The sequence below is a fragment of the Motacilla alba genome, chromosome 1, assembly GCF_015832195.1.
Source record: "Motacilla alba alba isolate MOTALB_02 chromosome 1, Motacilla_alba_V1.0_pri, whole genome shotgun sequence".
NCBI lineage: Eukaryota > Metazoa > Chordata > Aves > Passeriformes > Motacillidae > Motacilla > Motacilla alba.
In genome coordinates this window covers 75,825,178-75,846,613 of record NC_052016.1, presented here as the reverse complement: position 1 = coordinate 75,846,613, position 21,436 = coordinate 75,825,178, and the positions used below count along the sequence as shown (strand labels likewise).

Sequence of the window (21,436 nt, the reverse complement as noted above, 5' to 3'; positions counted from 1 at the left end):
ATAATTTTGAGGGAGAGGAAGAAAAATCTTATGATAATAATATTTCCTTTTAACAGGGGTGCTTTTGAGTTAGTTACAGTTGTGTTTTATTTATGTTTTGATGCCTTTTTGAGTTTCCTTAAAGTTAATGGGAGACGAATGTAAAGGGTTTTTTTTTAAATTTCATCATTGGTGCTGCTAAACTATGCTCTGTGTCTGTGTATAATCATAGTGATGTCCAAATCCATGTGCCTATAGCCCAAGATAAGCGCCTAAATATGAGTGTCATGTTGTACATCCTCTACTTAATTTTATTCTGCCCTTCAGTCCCTCCATCTTCACTAGTCACCCACTGAAAGCTACATTTACCACGAAAGAATACTTTTTCTCTATACCTGTGTTCATCCTTCTTTAGGTTATCAACTTACCTTCATGCTACATTCCTCTGTTCCACATTTTTGGTATGTTCACATCTTCCCACCTACCCTTTTTCTGCTCAACATGATGCTTCACCTTGCTCATACTTTCTTGACTTCTATCTTACCTGCAATTCAGCCAAAATCAGAACTTTGAGATGAACTATCTTTTAGCACATCAGCTGCTAAACAATCACTAGCTAACTATGGGCTGGGCTTTTTTTATTCCAGTATAAAACAACCTGTTCTTATTTTAGATTACCCTACTTTTGAAAGGCTGTGCTAAAAAGTAAGTTCACATAGTGCTGTCGTCCTCTGTATAACTCTGAGCCCAGTTTCCAAACATAAAATTATTGTGGGAATAACTTGTTCTTCAAATTCACAGTCTTTAACTCCACAGGAAATATTAAGTCTAAGTAGACATTCATTATGGGATTCAAAGTCTTGTAGGTTTCTGTTCTCTTTGTTGGTATTGAGATAAAAATTTTAGTGTTTAATACTTTTTATCTTTTGTGCTCTTTCTATTCCAGGTCATCAGTTCAAGTTTTCTTTCTTTGTATCTTGAACACCCTGTCATTTTTTCCCCTTCATTTTTACTGAAATGGAAAGCTTATTTTGTTATGTCTGTCCATATTTGGGAGACAAATGGATTAGACCTTTTCATATCTCTCTGGAAAAGAGTTTGGAGAGGTCTATTCTTTATTGAGTCTGAGTTTGATGGGAGAGGAGCTGATGGAGAGGAGTAGACCTTTATTTCTTTTATAATTCCCTAGCCAGTGATCTTGAGAGCGCTGTAGCAATATTGCTTCTTGTAACTGTACTGGAGTAAGGCTGCTACATTTCATTGCAATATATTTTGTATTCATACAAAAACACACACTTGTATATGTTATTGTATCTACACATCTGTAATTTTAGAATTATATATTAAATTAATAATTTTTATTCTATGCTAATTTCTGAGTTTAACTGAAGAGAGGGTCTTTGATCTGTTTCCCTGTAACAGAATGGCATAAACTTAACTATCTTTCAAACAGTCTGTTGGTGCAGTCTTTCAAACCTCTGTTGGTTTAATATGTAAGATGTTTCTTGGCTCTAACTTTCCATTGTATATATATATATCTAGTGAATATATTTCACAGCAATTGGAATACTTATAATACTAACGTATGTTTTAAATGCTGCGTGACCATGTATTGACATAGAGTTAATTTATTTTTGTCTAGGGGATGTCCTACTTTGGTGCAAGCATTACCAGGTCCTAGTACACAAGTTACTGCTGGGAGCAACCACACAGCTATTCTCTTAATGGATGGCCAGGTTTTCACATTTGGAAGTTTCTCAGTAAGGAAATGTTACTTGCTTATGGGAATAAGCTAGTAGTTCATATGTTGTTCAGAGACCTTTCAAGACTGCTTATACTTGCTCTGATAGAACTGTGCATGACTTCTGCATGTCTTCAACACCTGTTATATTTTAAAATGTAGCCTTTAATATTGTTCTGGTTAGAAAAGCATAATGCCAGGAATTCTTGGGGTTTTTTTATATTTAATGAAGATAAAGATTTAAAACAGTGTTATTTTATAAGGTGCACCAATTTTCTCAAACTCTTACTATTTCAAGCTTAGTTCTAAGTAAATGTTGCCTATTCTATTACCTGTCTCCATTTGATAGAAAAAGTGTCCTGGGTTCTTCCATAGAAAGAGCAATGAGTTGCAGAAGTTCTGCTTACGCTTGAAGGGAGGGGTTATTTCTCAGTACCACACACCACAACTCCAGTAGTCTTCTTTCATATCCACATGATGTATGTTTCCCCATGTCCATGTGGAATCCATTCTTATATTCACTAAGCAAGTATTTAAACATTGTTTACTTCCCTCTGTGCCTCCCTGTGTTTGCAAAGATGCCCCTTGTAGCGTATAAGTCCTGAGCTATTTTTACATGCTTTAAAAACTACATACTGCCAGACACAACAGAAGAGAAATTTCAACTTTTGAAGTCTTTTTACCACATTACTTGAAAATCTCTTCACCAAGTTTACCTACTTAAGTTGTTACGAAGAAAGATGAGTAATGTGCCAAACAGAAGACATTTGCTGTATTACACGTTTTTATTTTCTCTAATAATTTTAACTTCATTGGCATGCAGTGCATTTTCTGTGCCTGGGGGAGGTAGATGGAGCATGAGCAGGTTTCTGGCAGCAGTTCTTTCTGCATACTGAGGTGCACCGTATGAACTGTTGGTCCATCTCAGTAACTAGCTGTACATAGAGGTAAAGCCCTAGGCCTCCAGATAAGTGTTCATGAGCATGTGCAGAAGTGCTTGCTGAGGCACTGTTTTTAGCTCAAGTTTGACATGCTGATCTGTTTCTATGTACTTTGAAGAGGTATTTGCTGTATAAAACTTAGTCCATATAAGTTCAGAATTGAATGGGACTTGGACTGTCTGTCTGAATATATCTGAATATAATTTTTTTCCTTATGAATCTATTCCTTGTTTAGCACTGACGTTGATCAGATATTGAATGCTATAGGACAACAATGCTTTTATATTTGATTCTGAAGATGGAGAGGAGGGTTATCCATCATAGAGAGTTTGAGTTGTATTTAACAAAAACTTTACTCAAAAAACCTGAAAAGAGAGGAGTATGTCTGTCAGTAACTTGTTCCTTGTAGTTAAATGTGTAACACTTACTTGGAGCAACCACTGCATTTAGAAGGTAGTTTTGGGGTAAATTCTTTTCTAGCTTAACAATTTTGTGTGATAAAACTACTGAAGTAATTTATCCATCTTTGAGACTGTTACTGTTAGTAACTTACTGATTCTTGCATTCTTCCTACAGAAAGGTCAGCTTGGCAGACCAATTCTGGATATGCCTTACTGGAATGCCAAACCAGCACCTATGCCTAACATAGGCTCCAAATATGGGCGCAAAGCTACGTGGATTGGAGCGAGCGGGGACCAGACTTTTCTCCGGATTGACGAAGCTCTCATTAATTCTCATGTGCTTGCTACATCAGAGATATTTGCAAGCAGACATATAATAGGCAAGAACTCTTCTATATTATTTTAAATGCTTAGAGAAGTACTGAAGGAGAAAGTGGGTTCAGTTGTGTGAACAATAGAGGAGCATAAAGTCAAAAACAAGGGTGGAGGGACTGAAAATATTTTTTCCTTCTAGTTTTACTGCATATGATGATCCTTTCTTTAGAAAGATGGTTTTTATTAAAAATAATGATGTGAAAGTCTAACCTTCACCTGTATTTAAACCTTACCACCATTTTATATTTTTGTTGTAGCAGTATGTCTGTTCTTCCCTACTGTATAATGTGGCATTTTCTAAGCATGAAGCATTAATGAGTGGTGTCTTCATGTTTGCTCTTTTTGCTCCCTGATCTAGGTTTAGTACCAGCTTCAATATCAGAACCTCCTCCTTTTAAATGTCTTCTGATAAACAAAGTAGATGGCAGTTGCAAAACATTCAATGATTCTGAGCAGGAAGACCTTCAAGGTTCTGGTGTGTGTCTGGATCCTGTCTATGATGTTATTTGGAGGCAAGTGTGGATTATAGCTATTAAAATATTAATATATAAATACTTTTTAAAATATTGTGCAAGGCTGGAGATTTGATTATGCTCATTTTCCTTATAAATGAAAAACAATTTTTAGTCTTCCATAAATATTTTTCACATTTTTGGATGGTTTGTTCAAGTAAGCCCAAAACAAACATGTTCTCTGGCCTGCATTTTTAAAATTTCTTTCCTTTTTTGCATCATTCTCATCCCAGTCTCATAATATTTTGGGGATTCAAATCTGGTTTGTTTCTTTACTCTCTTAAATCCCTTTCCTCTATCTACTTAACATTTGACTAAATAACTTCCTTGCCATATGTGTGTGTCTTAAATTGTTGTTCTTCTGTCAGGCATTAGTGGTTAAGACCACTAGAGAAAGGTTGGAGCAGTGGTATTCTTTTCAGTTCTGACATTTTGGGAGGTCAAAATAAAGGTGTTTATTTAGATGGCATAGACATTCAGACCAATTGTATTTATTTCAGTCTTTGGAGTGTAGTCTTTGGGCGAGTGTAGATAATAAGCCTTTGTTCCAACACAGAATCATAACATTCAATTCTTCTATAACAATTTAAAAGCTGTATTAACTAGGATTTGGAGAGAAATCTGAACTTCCATCTGAGTTCAAGAGCTTGATGATATTTAAATTGCTTGAAGACAAAACAAGTTCGAGTGATGCAGGGAACCAGCTAGCCAGCATTCATCTGGAAAAGATGGTATCTCATAGGATCATGTCTTTAAAAGCTATTTGCATCCTACTTTGGATGTCTTAATGCAAAATTGAGATTCAAGAACTTAACAGCCAATTAACATTGAAGCATGCGTTTGCCAGGCACATTCCTTTATGACATAGGAAGTACCTTGGATGGTTGCAGTTCTGCATTTGGCACATCTGCAGGATTGACTCTCACTGATTCAGTTCTTACTTAAATTATGCTGAGATTAGAAGTAAGAGTAGTGATTTATTAAAATATGGATATTGATCTAGTACTGATATCCAACTGTGAAGGACAAAAACTCTCTTAACAGTTTAAAGTTAGAAAGTGTATGTTTATTGCGACGCCGGGCACCGTGCAGGATAGCTCCCAAATACACACTGCAATTTACGGGTGATTACAGAATTCTTTTATCTATACAAGTATTGAATACCCAAAATACAAATACATATTCATAATTTTGGTACATCCCATTCCCCGCTTCGTATGTTAATTAGTTCAAAAGTTATTAAGCATGCGCAGTGTGTTCCTTGAAATGGGTCAGTGGTCCCTTTCATGGGAAGGCGTCCCAAAATGAGGAAGTAAATGTAGTCTTCCTCGTTCTGACCTTTCTACCTTTTCAATGCAAATATGACAAATGAACCCTTGGTAGAACTCCCATTCCTTGTCTTCAGTTGGTTTCAGAACAGAGGACGCCCACAACTGTCTTATGTTCCTAAAAGCTATTTGTCACTTTCTATATTCTTCATTATAAACCCAGCTAACCAAACATTATGTTGACAAGCAATCAATTATTAGTTAACTACTAACTCTTAACTTCATCAAGGCCTACCTGTTTATTTTAATTACTCCAATAAAGCTTATCTCTAACTTATTTTAGCTCCTCTAAAATCTCTGAGTTGTTTAAAGTATCTTTCAGTAGCACCCACATCCTGTAGAGTTCTATATTTTCAGTATGTTTAAATCCACTGAAAGACTCAATTTGTGAACTGAACCAGTTATCAATGGCCCATGGGAACACAGCATGTTTCAGGGGAGGCAAGGTAATGATACTCAACTTGAGGACAATAAAATGGTTATTTGGCTTGAGGAAGTACAAAGTCACATGTTAGATATTACGGATAAACATGAATTGAGATACTTTACTATCTTGTAGTACTGTGGGGACTATAGAACTAAATCTAGAGCTTAAATACTTAACTGAAGAGTGCGTTTTCTGAAACTGTGCAGATTTATTTCTCTGTTATATCCCATTCTTGTTCATAAAAAATGCTAAAATAGTATGAAGAAGAGACATGTTAATAAATATGCCTATTAGTAGTTAAATACTTAGTATATTATTATTTCTGGACATTTGGATTCATGCCTATTTAAGTGATGAGTTCAGTTTCTTGTACAGAGACAAGATTCTGATGATGTGCAGCTTAAACATCTTCAAAGCTTTGTGGCTTAATCTCTTAGTGAAATTCAAGTGGATGTGGAATGTCACGTGTATAAATTTGGACATTGTTAACTTGTTAAAATCCTGAATACATATGGTGCCCTTTAATATTTTTAGCTAAAACTATTTCGTTATCCGTTAGATTTTTGAAAGTGTAGCAAGTGAAAATTTCTTTTGTTTGTTCAGAACACTCCCATAGACTTATGTCTTCTTACTGTTTTTCCTTTTACATAGTGGTTTCAAATATTTCATTTTCTTTTTTTCTATGTGTTAATCTATATTATAGAAAGTCTTTGTATTCCCTTGTTTATGCTGCCCTTTTTTATAATCCCTTAAAAACTCATGAGGCGATGTTACCCATTTAAAAAAGCCCAAACAAAATACGTTGGATTCCTCAAGATTTTTTTCTCTTATTTGAAGGTAAGCCTTTTCCTTTCACTTGGCATCTTTAAAATTTCTGAACACATCTGCCCTTCTGTTTAGTACTTTGCTAGTTACTTCACACTTCTTAATAGATAATACTGTTTTAACATTTGTTAGTTTTGAGAAATGTCTTAATATTTTCTGAAATTTCTAAACCCATAATACGACTTTTTGACTTAAGGTATAATAATGGTTTTGTGTCTTTTCATTTGCTGGAGTGTTAAGCTGGTAAAGTTTTCATGTATTTGCGATAGTGATGCTCAGTTTCAAGAGTTTATACCAGCAGGTCTACATTTTACATTAATTATCTTAAAAATGTAATTGTTGGTAAGGTTTTGTATTTTTTCAGTAGATCATGTGTTTTGTTCAATCTATTTTCTCTTGCTCTAGGTTTCGCCCAAATGCCAGGGAACTGTGGAGTTACAACGCAGTAGTTGCCGATTCCAGGCTTCCCTCAGCTCCAGACATGCAATCCCGGTGTAGTATTTTGAGTCCAGAACTTGCTCTGCCAACAGGTTCCAAAGCTCTAACCACCAGATCTCATGCAGCTTTGCATATTCTAGGTATGTATTTATAGTTCATGGGTCAAAACCTTAGATAAAATAAATTAACATAACTTAATGTATAAACAAATTGTAATCTAAAAACTTCCTGACTTTTTCAGTTAAAATTTCATTTTGTAGTCTTCCACCATTTCTCTTAACTACATCAGCCAAATTATAAAAGTTATATTCTACCATCTTAGTGATGTTAGAGGATTTTAGAGTTCTGGTGAAACTTGTTAGATGCCTACATAATAAAGTAAGACGCCTTCCTAGATGATCTTTTTGGAAAGTCCACAGAATAAAGTCAGTAGTCTTAACCTGGAATCTCAAAACAAAGAACTCAAACTTGGAAAAAGTGATCTTCAGTAAGTTACTTTTACTTTAAAGAAAATGCAGTATATAAAATCTTTGCAGTTTGTATAATGAGTCACTTAGGGAAATATTATTTCCTTTTGTAGTTTTTTTTTTTTTAGTCTAAAGATTCAATACCTAAGTACATTGTGTTCATGTATGAACTGGCCATGTGCAGCATACCCAGTTATTTTAACTCTCTTGTCCACTGATTGTGATAAGTCATCTGTTCCTTGACCTGCTCACTTCATTGTGTGCTAGAGGTGTGATAACTTTCAACTTGAGCAGCACTTCTTTGTGTCTGTGTCAAAGTAAGGCGTGTTAGGTACTTATGTGTATGAAACAAAATACCTTTTGTGAAGACTTTCAAATCTGATCGTAATTCAGTACCTACTTCAACTCATTTTGGGTAATATTTTAAGTGTAAAAAGGAAAAAAAAGTGTTACTGGCAATTTATTTGCAATTGGAAAAGTTTCAGAGTAGTTTTAATCACATTTGTTTGTTATTCTGGATAATAAAGGAAGTTTATGTTCATTAGCAAGCCTTGAGATTCTGCAGCAGTGACCCTTAACCTAATCAAAAGTATAAAGCTTCTTGGTAGCATATGTGTGGTGTAGGACCAAAACAGTTAGATTGCTTTGATTTTCTTAACTGGTATTCATTTCTATTTTAATGATTATAATCAACAGTGAGTGAATTTGGGATCTTTTTGGTTTTGCTTTCTTTTAGGTTGCCTTGATACTTTGGCTGCTATGCAGGACTTAAAAATGGGTGTTGCAAATACAGAAGAAGAGACTCAAGCAGTAATGAAAGTTTATTCTAAAGAGGACTATAGTGTTGTTAACAGATTTGAAAGTATGTATACACTAAAATTTCATAGTACAAACTGATCAGCTTGCAGAACCACAGGCTAATTATATTTTGTTGGGGTTTTTTTCTGCAGGTCATGGAGGAGGCTGGGGTTATTCAGCCCACTCAGTAGAAGCCATCCGTTTCTGTGCTGATACAGATATATTGCTAGGTGGTCTTGGTCTTTTTGGTGGTAGAGGTGAATACACTGCTAAAATAAAGGTAGGAGGTTTTGTTTTGTTTAAGCAATATTATATCTCAAAATCACAACTTTCAGTAATCCTATCTAAAACCATGATTAGTGTTATTTCTTCATGAATGAGTTTACTGTATGTAAAGAGAGAGCATTATGCAGGCACAGTGGATGAAGTAGACAGCTGAGAATTACCATTCTTTTCATGAAATTGGCCCATTCTTACCTTCATTAAATGCTGTGCCATCCTAGGGATATCTCGGACAGGTATTTTAGTGGTCTGAATGGTTCTGTGATCTATTTACACAAAGCTCCAAGATCCACCAGCATAAGATTGGTGTTGTGGGCTTCAGGTTAAAATCGCATCCTATGTGATGCATGAGGAGCTGTTCTTAAAAGCAGAAAAAGAGTCCTAATCAGGAGCCATTGCTTTCCACATTCCCTGCCACTTCTTTCTCGAACTGCTCTCAGAATAGCTTCTGGGCTGGGTTTCTTCAACTGAGAGAAAATGGTAGCAAATACAATTGTGCCAAATAATTACTGGTGGAGCAGGTGTGCTGATTATTTTAAAATAAATAAATCTGGTTTTGGATAAATCAACCTCACAGAAACACACACTGGTGTAAGAGCTCCAGTTTTGGAAATTTTCTTCCTCTATTTTCAGATGTATAGGTATTGAGGTTTATTCTAGGGAAATGGATGACATGCTTAGCAGTAATATTTGCCTAAGCCAACAGGAAATCCAAAATAAGTAGTTGCACTTTATTCTAGTTTAACGTAATGACTGAGAATTGCAAATAACTAAGTACAGCCAAGAAACTTAACATTAATCGCCCCTTTTAAATACCAGTGGTAATAATGTTATGATAATACTCTAACTTTATTTTTTCAGTTTGTTTAGGATTAGCTTATAGCCAAGGTAAGATCTGCCAGTCCTGTCAGAAATAAGCTGTGTATTAAATAGGTGTTTGCAAGAGAAGTCATAGACACGTATTGTCACCTTTTTCAAAATCAGCAAATGGTAGAAATCATTTGTAAGTAAGAAAACAAACTTCTCTTAGGTATTGTGTTTTGTCTGAGTCACCAACTGTTAATGGCACTATTGACTGCCTCTGCTGAGCTGTCAAACTGTCCCTTTCCAGAGAAGCTGAGAATATCCTGCGTTTATATGCATTTCAGTTGGTGATGGAAAACCTGCAACTTCTGCCCAACTTTGCCTTTTTTAGATGCTCTGCTTTTGTCTTGTTTGCATGATTTAGGGGGTTTCTCCACTTAAAAATGTATCTGGACATAAGGCTGGGTGGTCAGTATCAATTGCTATTTCTTAACAGTTAATGCCCAACTTCCAAATGTGGATTTGCCTGTCAGTGATATTAAGTAGTAGTTATTTTTGGGAAAGAAATGGAGTATACAATTTCCAGAATGCCAGACAAGAAAAAGTGGTGTTATGAGGTTTCTAACACCTAAGACATAATTTTACCTTTTTTCTTATTTCACCAGTTGTTTGAATTGGGTCCAGATGGGGGAGACCATGAGACAGATGGAGACCTCCTTGCTGAGACAGATGTCTTAGCATATGACTGTGCTGCCAGGTAAGATGTTTAGCTTGCCTACTTATACCTGCTTCTTGATCTTGATTTTTACTTCCCTATACACATTTTAGTATCACTTTAAATATCAACAGGGATGGTCTACATCATTAGAATTTTGTAGCAAGTGATGTAAAACACTTGATGTGTATAGGGAAATAGTAAAACACCAAATATGTCCCCAAACCATTATGGTATTTAAATTAAAAGAAGAAAAAGAATCAAATTCTTGTTCTTGTATAAATCCAAGTCAAATCCCATCTTCTTGTGTTGAGGTCATAAGACAAAATATTGCAGCAGCTCTTTTGTGCATATGGTTTGGTTTAGCCATGTTGTAGCTGCTTTTTTGTTCTCTGTAATGAAGTAATTTAAATTTCAAATGATACGTGATTAATTCTTTCAGGTTTAAATCTTATATATCAATCCCCTAAATATATATCTTGTTAATTTCTTTATTGCTCGTTGTAATTACTAAGAATTTATGTATAAGTTCTTGTCATTTGCAAATATTTTCTGAAATCAGTATTAAATAGTACTTTATAATTATTGTTTTGCTTGCAGTATTGTATATTAGATATAATTGGGTTTATTTAAGTTAATTACCTTAAACTTCTTTAGATTAACATTAAGTTAATTTAACTTAATGTCTTCTTACTCTGTTTGGCATTGATACGATTGTTCACAATTCAAGATCAAGCACAACTCAGGCATTTGTAGGTCCTTCTGAATTATTTTTTAATTACTACATTATTTTTAGATTAAAATTTTTAGATTAAAAACTTTCGGGTTTTGAATATAAATAGATACAACTTAATACCATTGTTTCTCAATTTCTTTTAATCATTAGGGTGTAATTTGTTGAAAGTGAATATAAAAATAATTAACAGCTAACATTTTTGAAAATTTACTCTTCCAGAGAGAAATATGCAATGATGTTTGATGAGCCAGTACTCCTGCAAGCTGGTTGGTGGTATGTAGCCTGGGCAAGAGTGTCAGGACCTAGCAGTGATTGTGGATCTCATGGACAGGCCTCTATTACTACAGATGATGGGTATAATTTTTTTATATTTTTATTGAAAAAGAGGAGCTCTAATAAGACTTGATTAATAACTAGGTTATTTCTCTTTCAGTGTTGTATTTCAGTTTAAAAGTTCCAAGAAATCTAATAATGGTACAGATGTGAATGCAGGGCAGATTCCACAATTACTATACAGGTAATACTTTAACCTCCGGAACAATTTGCTGACATGTTTTTTAAAATATAAATAACAAATTCATTATAACCATGTTTCATGAAAATATTACTGTATTAAGCGAAGGAAATCAGTATCTGAAAAATGTAGGGAAAACTTAGTGCCTTTGAGAAAAGTAATGAAATTATACCCTCATTTACTTCCTTGTTATTTTTCTTGCAGTCATGCTGCATGAGTCTTGAGATTTTCATTTACATCTGTAGAATCTCACAATAACATTAATAATATTTTTTGCTAGTTGGGAAGTGCTCTATTTGGTCACCCTCAGTTTAGGAACTGTATACTCTTGAACAGATGATGTTAATGAAACAAAGCCAGTATCAGCAATGAACTGTGCTTTACAATAAGTTATGATAAACTTATCACTGCCTTGATAAATGTTATGTGTTTTAATAATCAGGAACTGTTTCACTGTGTTGATAGTGTATTTTACAGATGTCCTCAGATAGATACGTGACATAAATTTTATATATTGTGTGTGTATATAATTCCCCTGGCTTCCACACTGATTCTGAAGCTTAGAATTCTTTGATACCAGTTCTCTTGTCCTTTCTAAGAATGTCCTTTTTGAGGTTCCTCTGCAGAACAGTTCACTTCTGCCATTTAGGTTTTTCTCCATAGATGCCCTGTCCTTTTAGGTGAAGGTTTCATTTTGATCTGTATGAAGTCCTGGCATGACAAATTCCTCATCTGGGTGATTTCTATAGAGAGATGGCTGTAGCCAAAAGGCAAACAAGCCTTGAGACCTCTAAAGACTAATGGATGGCACAGAAGGGAAGATGCTGCAGTGATAGATGCTGTCTGTATTTTTAACCTCCACATACATTTTCCCTTCACAAAACCAGTGTTCTGTTAAGGAACAACATTTCTAGTCTTGATGTCATCTGAGGAAATACAGTAGATACTAGTAATAATTGCATGGAATTAAATCCCCACCTCATTTTTAGTTGTCATAGTACTGCCAGTTGGAGAGAATTCAAGATACTTGGTTACTGGTCTAGAATTATTAGGAAACTGGAAAAAGTTAGGTTGAAACTGAACTTTTTTTTTGAGAATTAAAACTTTTTTCACTTTGGTTCTTTTCCCCACTTGAATAATAAAAACAGTAAAAACTACAAAAAGTAAAAAAATGAAACAAAACACCAAACCCAATCCAAAACTCTACTAAAAGTAAAAAGTGGAGATTTCAAGTAAGTTCTAAAATTGGTCTTCCAGGTTGCCAACAAGTGATGGCAGTGCATCCAAAGGAAAACAGCAAACTAGTGAACCCGTACATATTTTAAAGAGGTCTTTTGCCAGAACTGTCTCAGTGGTGAGTACTATCAAGAATCTTCGGTTTTCCTTGCAAATTCATACATGGTTAGGAAACCGAAAGATGTAGATGTGGAAAATAGTGATGGTTTTGTGCTTGCTTTCTCAAGCACAAGTTAGGTACACTGATAGAATATTTCAATTTTTTACATTTTCTGAAGATTTCAATTTGGTGTTCAACACCAAGTACTTTTATTTTGCTCTCTAAGGTACAGCTTCGTGAAATTATTTACCACATACAATAATAATAGTAGAAACAAAATCTGTTAAATCCTCAGATTTTTTTGTGAACTGTCATGTGCTTCTGTTTAGCTTTCAAGTACTGTAAATGTCATATAGTGGCATGGTCCTGCAGATCATAACTGTTTAAAAACAAAGTGAAGACAGCCCTGATAATACTTTATGAGAAAAATGTATTATGTCAAAAGTCAGTGTTGCACTCTTCTTTAGATAAAGCAAATAAAGTTTACTGAAAAATCTCCATTACAGGTGAATACATTTGTTCTTAAATAACTGAGGGGCTTCCATACATAATATTCTAATATAGCTTATAGATAGTTAGATTTTATCATGATATTGCAGTGAAGTGTCCCCTGCATTCTCAGTGTTTGTTTTTTTTTTCTCAAGCAAATTAGGATTTGTGTGTTGCATGGTAGATGTGTATAGATGTACATACGTGTTTTCGTAATAAAGATAGATATAGATGCTATTTGCCTTTCATTTAATAATGATGCAGAACTGTCACTTCTTGTTTTTTAACACTAAATCTCTTTTCAATATCCTTCATATCCTGAAATAGGAATGCTTTGAATCTTTACTGAGCATTCTTCACTGGAGTTGGACAACACTGGTGCTGGGAGTTGAAGAACTTCGTGGGCTGAAAGGTTTCCAATACACTGCTACTCTTCTGGATTTGGAAAGGTTGCGTTTTGTGGGCACTTGCTGCCTGAGATTGCTGAGGGTCTACACCTGTGAAATATACCCAATATCAGGTATTCCTGTCAGTTCACTTGTTTTGTATTTATTAGCAAATAATCTACAGGAAATTTATGGTTTGGTCTAAGTATTCATGTGGGATATGATATAAAATAGATTTGCTCTCACAGATGGTTTTATTGGAGCAATTAAAAGGCTTGTTGTCAGAAACAGGAGGTTTTGAATTGTCTGCATAACTAAGTATCCTAGTACCACATGTTTACACCATAACCTATGTATTTTAAAGTTAATTTCCTGTGTGACTTATCAGTTGAGCTGTTTTGGACTGTTTGTATCTTCTTTTTTCCATTTCTGTACCTAGTGCTTGCCATGGTGGTGAGCACAGTGTGAATTTAGAAGATTGTATGTGTTTTTCATGCCTGTACTTAAATAATGCTCATTAAAATGCAGTATATATTATAAAAGATCAGAAAAGTGGGAGCTTTTAATGCTCAGGTTTCTTTGATAGAGTTTAACACCCTGTCACTGTTTACTTTTGAAATTAACTTCTCTGAATGTTACAGATTCAGAGAAAATTTATAATGTTGCTGAATTCCCTGTTTTTCTGTTTGCATGTAAAATGTGCATTCTAACATGAAAATATTTCATTATTGTACATTTAATGCTTCTGTTTGTGTAATCTTCCAGCTACAGCTAAGGCAGTTGTAGAAGAAACCAGCAAACTCGCAGATTGCATTGGAAAAACTAGGACCTTGCTGAGAAAAATTTTATCTGAAGGAGTTGACCATTGCATGGTGAAGCTGGACAATGACCCACAAGGATATCTTAGTCAGCCTCTCAGTCTGTTGGAAGCTGTTCTTCAGGAATGCCATAATACATTTACAGCTTGCTTCCATTCATTCTATCCAACACCAGCTCTCCAGTGGGCATGTCTTTGTGACTTGCTGAACTGTTTGGATCAGGTACATTAAAATGGCACGAGTAAATACAACAGCTTAGCTTGTCCTTTTGCTCAAATTGAAGCCAAGTAATTCTTAAAACTGTTACTAATTTTTTACATTTATCCTGATTTGCAACTTGAGTTCTGTTGTGTTTTGGATTTTATTTTTCTAATGATTGGCTATTGGATTTGTTTCTGGTTTTGTTTGTTTGGGGTGTTCTCTAAATGTAGTTCAAAAAGAGCCTAGGAAAGAGCCTGTCTTCTTTAGCTTTTAAGATTCTCTGTGGGACAGTGAAGAAAATTTGTGGTGCTGGTAACTGTCAGCACCTGCTTTTTCAGTGTTGAGGCCGTGCCTTTATATATGCTTACTCTTGCTGCATGTTGCCTAAGAGCATCCATGTAGTATTTTTTTATCACTAATACTTGAGTAATTCCTCATTATTAAACTCTACAGCAGTGCTCTGATCCAGCCAAGTACATGAGAAACAGCTGGAAATACTGTTCTGTAATCAACAGCTTTCTTCTTTTGCTTATTGTGAATGAGCATCCCACATCTAAACAATGTAGCTGGTTGCTTGTATTGCTTGTTGTGAGATGTAACCTGTTTGCTGCTTTGCATGAAGACTCATTTAGCATACAAAATTTCAAGGAAGAATCTGTTCTTTACTGTATTACTCTAATTAAGTAGTTTAATAGTTAATTATAAGAAAAACCTTGTCTTCAAAGAATACCATAATTTTAAAAGTAATATTAGACGGGTGTATTTTAAAATATGCCTTTAAAATATGCCAACCAAGAAATTTTAATTACTCCAGTTTTGAAGGTCTGAATTCAAGCTTATGAGGGAAGGTAATGTAAAATTCATAGAGAAGCTTTCTATAAATTATTTTTATTAATTACAGTAAAGCTGGAAAGTTCCTTTCAAAGTAGTTTCTCTGTTGTTTCAGTGCAGTGGTGCCATTCTGTTAATTTCTTTTTGTCTTTAGGATATCCAGGAAGCAAACTTCAAGACCTCCAGCAGTCGGCTCCTTGCAGCTGTCATGTCTGCTCTGTGCCACACCTCAGTGAAGCTGACCTCCATCTTCCCCATTGCCTACGATGGAGAGGCCTTGCTGCGCTCCATGGTTAAACAAGTCAGCACTGAGAACGACTCTGCCCTGGCCCATCGCTTTCCTCTTCTGGTAGCACACATGGAAAAGCTTAGTCAGGTTAGGATATATTCTAAAAATGTAATGATTTCTTTTACTTTGCAACAGAAAGCTGTTACGTACCTACACGTTTTTGCTTCATAAAAATGTACGTGAATTTACGTAAGTGTTTTTTTTCTAAAAGGCTTCGTTCAGAAACTTAAAATTTTGTACAATTTTCAACTTTTTGTATGAAATATTTCAACTGTTTCTTTTTTGGAGAACGTCTAAGCAGAATGGTTCTTATCTTGGAATATTAAATGGGAAGAAATATCCTTGGGAGTAATATTCTGTTGCATAGTGCTTTCTGCAGCAGTTTTTCAGTTTTTGCTTGTGATCACAAGGAGGAACATGTAGATAGATTTGGTTTTTTGAGGAAGAGTCAACACAACCTTAGTAATAAAAAGTCATGTCCAAACTGGAGTTTTTAAGGGGGTCAATAAAGGAATTCCAGTTCGTACTGTTCTGGCAAAGGTTATTAAACAATTTCCTAATCAAAGGCTCTTTATTGCTGTATTGTTGAAGTTATAATATTTTAGAATTGATTTACAGGAATGAGAAAGAAGATAAAAGATAAATAATAAATAGAGGTAATAATAAAATAAAATATAATAATCAGGGAAATGGGACTACTGAACAGTATTCTTCAATTTGGATGACAACAGGGGTATGAAATTATGAATTATGCTAGAAAGGTAAATGAAGGATAGTTGTAGAAGCTACTATTACCAGAAATTTAGAGCTAAAGATAATGTCAGAATTTTTCTACTCTTCATAAAATACACAGTTAAGCTGGGGGACATACTCCTGTAGGCCATTATTGTGCTAAAAGCTTTCATGGACTTGGAAAGCACCTGTACAAATTAATGAAGGAATAAAACAGGGACTACTAAATGCAAGTTTAATATTTGTGTCTTGCATACAGCAGCCTCCTAACTGTAAAAGATAGAAAAGTGTTTAGTACATGTTTGCTTTGCCTGATTGTCTTCCATATTGGCTCACCTCTTGGATTTTTTTGGCATATGAAGAGGTGAGAAAGATAAACCTTAGATTTTCATCTGTTGAGCTGGTTTTATTTTTCTTGTTGAAAGCAGTGGATGTCACTGCTTGGCAGAAGACACGATAGATGCCTAAGCTTAGGTTTGTTTCATAGTCTTCATTCAGCAAAGAAAAACTGTGTTTATAATCATCCCACAAGTGGTTTTGTCTTACCTCTTTGCATAGAAGATTCTTTTTGCTAACACCAAAACAATAAAGCTTCCAAGTTTCTTTTTTAGACACTGCAGATGGAAATTATATGAACAGTTTCAAAGGTAGCTGTGGTTTAATGTATGCTTTTAAAGCCCATAGGTTTTATGGCTATATAGTATATAAAGAAGAGACCTCTCCTGGGAAGGACATCTGTATCTGGTGTCTTTTCAATGCAATAAAAGACTTGTCACCACCTCACACAGGAAATTAAGGACATCAATCAGTTCTTTTGACAAAGGAATAACTAATGTGATAGATTTGAGTATTTTAATTTTTTTTCCACCTTCTTGATATTTCTTATCTTCATGAAGGTCACAGATATTTCAATTACCTAATACTTAGAATATGTGAAAGTTCGTGTTTTGCTTTTTTAATAACCATTGTTATTATTTGTCATTGTTTTTTTGTTCACACTGCAGAGTGAAGAAAATGTTTCAGGGATGACAAGCTTTCGGGAAGTGCTGGAAAAGATGTTGGTCATTGTTGTTTTACCAGTACGGAACAGCCTTAGAAGAGAAAATGAACTTTTCTCTTCACATTTAGTTTCTAATACCTGTGGGTTGCTTGCTAGTATTGTGAGTGAGCTTACAGCATCAGCATTAGGATCTGAGGTAAAGCTGCTCTAAAATAATTTTTAGAAGTTTTTCAGGACAAACATACTGCGAATGTGATAGAGGCTGGATGGGTATTTTATTGGTGTGCAGATCTTTCAGAGATTCTGGAATTCTGTTTTGAGTAGTGCAGATGTTTTGCATAGATTTGAAAGCATATATTCACTGTATTAGAGAAATACTGTTGATAATTAGCTACTTCGTTAGTGCTGAAGAATACTGCAGATTGTTTTAAAAAAGGCACATTTTTTGAGTACATTGCTTTTTGCCTGCATGTTTGTGTAGATATACAATCTTTTCAGGAGGCTATAACTTCATTAAGTGACAGAAAAGTATTTGACTTTGTTAAAGGCATGTCACTGTCTCTGTGCTATCAACAGGCTTTTCTCACAGAAAGAATCAAGCTTTTGATAGCATCTTGATTCAAGGTGTTTTTACCATTATGTAACATCTGTTTCTGCCCTTTCTTAATCTTGACTGTACCTAAGGCAGAAATACCTAACCTTTCTTTTAGTACAGCTAATCTATTTTTTGCTAATTCATCCATAAAATATATATTCAAATACTTTAAAAAACAGAGTTGGATTTCTGATTATTCCTAGGTAATTTCTAATTATCAGAAATACTTTCTTCTTCCTTTTTAGTCAGTATTAACTAGAAAGCTAAATAGTGGCATTTCTGTGGTTTATAAGTTGACTTTTAAAATTTACCAGTTGAAAAATCTGATCACTTTGCTTTATTAAAATTGTCTAAAATTTAGCAGTGAATCTTTTCTGACCACTGTATTTAACTTTCTACAGGTTGATGGACTGAATTCTCTCCATTCTGTCAAATCCACTCCAAACCGATTCACTAAAACAAGTCAGGGAAGAAGCTGGAATACTGGGAATGGATCCCCTGATGCCATATGTTTCTCTGTTGACAAACCTGGTGTAGTTGTAGTAGGATTTTCTGTTTATGGTGGAGGAGGAATTCATGAGTATGAGTTGGAGGTATTAGTTGATGATGTAAGTACTACTTTTGGGAAAACAATTTGAGCAGAAGTAACCTCAGATTTTTTTAGAGTATGTTTTACAATGAGGTATTTTCATATTCATAATCGGTCTAGGCTACCAGTAAAACAGTGCAGTGGTAGTAGGGTTTTTTGCTTGTGGTGAAGATTCTTGTGTTACCCCAAGCTTCATGCCATATCTAGGGTCTTTATCTTGGTTATTGTTGTGAACTCTTCCTTTATTACAAGTAATATTTGAAATATCATGGGCTTTTCACTTTCTGGAGCTAATTATAAATTAGTACCAGTTACCTCTCTGTAAACCATGAATGACATTAAGTAATGAGGTTATAACCAAAAATTGAAGAAAAGGATAATGGCCTCCCACCATGCTCAGATGGTACCTACAGATGTTTCATGTGTCGTTGATGTACTCTCTTAGAAGCAGTATAAAACTGTGTTGTGGGTTCTTGTAATAAAGCAAAACTACTGCTCTTTTACACACACTTGTTCTCTATAACTGATGATTCTGATCTCTTCCAAAGGATAAGCATAGATTACTATGGGAAATTACCCTCTCTGCTCAGTAATTTCCTCTTTAGGAGAAAGGCTTTACTGTTGACTCTGAACAGGTTTTTCATCTTTCTGTTTGTAATGACATGTGTAAAAATTTATGCAATGAAACATAAGTTGCACAATTGCATGTGTCATGTATTTACATTATAAATGTATTAAAATTACTTTGTTTCTTTGAATCAGAGTGATCATACTGGAGATGCAACTCATTCTCATAGATGGACGTCTTTAGAATTGGTTAAAGGAACTTACACCACAGATGATTCTCCTAGTGACATAGCTGAAATCAGACTTGACAAAGTTGTGCCACTGAAGGTAAATGAAATAAAAGCACGTCTTTAGGTTTCATACAACTTCTTTAGATAACAAAATTGAAATGGTCAGTGTAAATTGTTTGGGTTTTTGGATGCACATTCACAAGTTGATCTTGATGTGTGCTTCATAAAGTCTCAGCTTCAACCTATAGATTAAAAGTTCCAAATCCTGTTAGCTAGAAGAAATTAGATCCCAGTTTTTATAAGTGCATATGATAGATTATAGTTGCCTAGTAATTTTAGAATATTTTTGAAAGTGCAAATTTTTTTTGTGCAACTTGATAGTTAATTTTCTTGGATACCTGCTTGCTCGTAAAGTAATTAGTAGTAATTTAAATTATGGTCCATAGTTTGGGAACATGGAACAGCTCTGATTTTTGTTAAATGCTGCATCTTTTTTCTTCTATTTCATTTGTAGAGTGCTTTAAAGGACTTTTCAGACTCTCCAGTATTAATGTAAAATAATAACTTTGATATACCATAAAGCCATTAGATACTTGTTTTACACTGCAGCCTATTTTTGCTCTCCTCTCTAAGGAAAATGTGAAGTACGCAGTTCGTTTGAGGAATTACGGCAGCCGGACTGCCAACGGAGATGGTGGAATGACCACGGTTCAGTGTCCGGATGGTGTAACGTTCACATTCAGTACGTGTAGTCTGAGCAGTAATGGCACCAACCAAACACGAGGACAAATCCCACAGATTCTTTATTACAGGTTTGTGTGTTGTAATGATTGATTTCTAAGAAAAGTGAACAAAACCATCACAGTGCTATTATACCACATCTGTTTTTAAGAAGTGATAGAAATAAATGCATCCAGAGTGTGTTTGTGATGCCTCTTCCGGTCTTGTTTTAGGTTGTCTGTTTTTTTTATTTCGCAAATAATATGATGGTTGACTTCTTATGAGGTCCCTTGTTTACTGCCTTAAAGCTCTAAGTATGAGGAATTCGTAAGATACACTATTTTAATTTCTGTTTTTTCTATACTATAGGAGATATCTTAAAGATTACTCACTGACATGTTTCTCTCCAATTTATTCAGTTCTTCCGTTTCCAAAAATAATTGCATCAGGTAGTGAAACAAGGTCTATTTATATAGGAACTCTTCTCTTAGAGGTGAAAGGTATGAAAAGAGAAATTGCAATTGGCTGAAGAAAATCAGCTGAAACATCTGACGGTCCTGAAGGGGAGCTTTACTTCGGCCTTTCAGGGTGACAGGAGGAATTCACTTGTGGTAATGCTTTTGCAGAAAGCATTGCTTTTGTGTTTGAGGTGCTTACCCTGATTTGTAGAAAGACAGGATTTTCGAACTGGCTGATTAACAGAAGATGGAAGGAATAAAATGATCAATTAATAATAATTTACTTTTATCTTTGATTGTGTGAGAAGTACCTACATAACAAAAGATGTAGAAGATACGAAAAAGTAATACTACACCAACTGATGTATTTTAGACTAACAAGCACATGAACATATATTGTTCTTAAACTTTTAAAGAAGGTAAAATATGAAGGAATACAGTGGCCAGCAAAATTATAGTAATACTATATTTGAAGATACAGGATAGCTCTAAACTACCTTAAAACATGAGATTGTGCTCAGAGATCCAGCTTGTCAGTAAAAACAGTAATTAATTATTAATGAATGGAATTGCAGTGGTGCAGATCATGATACTTAAGTTGATTTAGTCTCCTGGAAACTTGGACTTTATTATGAAGTATCTTAATTGGAAAGCATCATTATGTAAGAAGGATGAAAGACAGACATGAAAAACATCTATTTTCACTCCTAGATTGTCTGCTTTCCTACAGGCAAAAGAGAAAATTAAAGAGAAATAACAAATTCTTTGATTTCAGAAAAGCAAAGGACATAATTTCAGTAATGGGAACTTCAAGGCATTCTAACAATGATAAATTAACATTTGAAAAAAACCCCCACCAAAGTCCTGTCTTCAGATCGGAGCAGTCTCAGGTTTTTTTGTTTCAGCTGATAA

At 34.7% G+C, this 21,436-nt stretch overlaps 1 protein-coding gene across 16 annotated transcripts in view; it reads left to right on the top strand.

The window, feature by feature from the left end:
- Positions 1-21,436, top strand: part of MYCBP2 (MYC binding protein 2) — a 174,772-nt gene that overhangs the window by 74,939 nt on the left and 78,397 nt on the right. For all 16 annotated transcript variants that reach the window (XM_038144794.1, XM_038144827.1, XM_038144890.1 and 13 more), the window contains 17 exons: positions 1,622-1,739; positions 3,238-3,442; positions 3,796-3,949; positions 6,935-7,107; positions 8,171-8,296; positions 8,385-8,512; positions 9,984-10,075; positions 10,989-11,123; positions 11,203-11,286; positions 12,541-12,637; positions 13,436-13,628; positions 14,260-14,534; positions 15,499-15,720; positions 17,370-17,561; positions 18,362-18,568; positions 19,312-19,443; positions 19,980-20,158. In XM_038144794.1, coding sequence (XP_038000722.1) covers positions 1,622-1,739; positions 3,238-3,442; positions 3,796-3,949; positions 6,935-7,107; positions 8,171-8,296; positions 8,385-8,512; positions 9,984-10,075; positions 10,989-11,123; positions 11,203-11,286; positions 12,541-12,637; positions 13,436-13,628; positions 14,260-14,534; positions 15,499-15,720; positions 17,370-17,561; positions 18,362-18,568; positions 19,312-19,443; positions 19,980-20,158 — 2,712 coding nt within the window. The remainder of the gene's footprint in view (positions 1-1,621; positions 1,740-3,237; positions 3,443-3,795; positions 3,950-6,934; positions 7,108-8,170; positions 8,297-8,384; positions 8,513-9,983; positions 10,076-10,988; positions 11,124-11,202; positions 11,287-12,540; positions 12,638-13,435; positions 13,629-14,259; positions 14,535-15,498; positions 15,721-17,369; positions 17,562-18,361; positions 18,569-19,311; positions 19,444-19,979; positions 20,159-21,436) is intronic.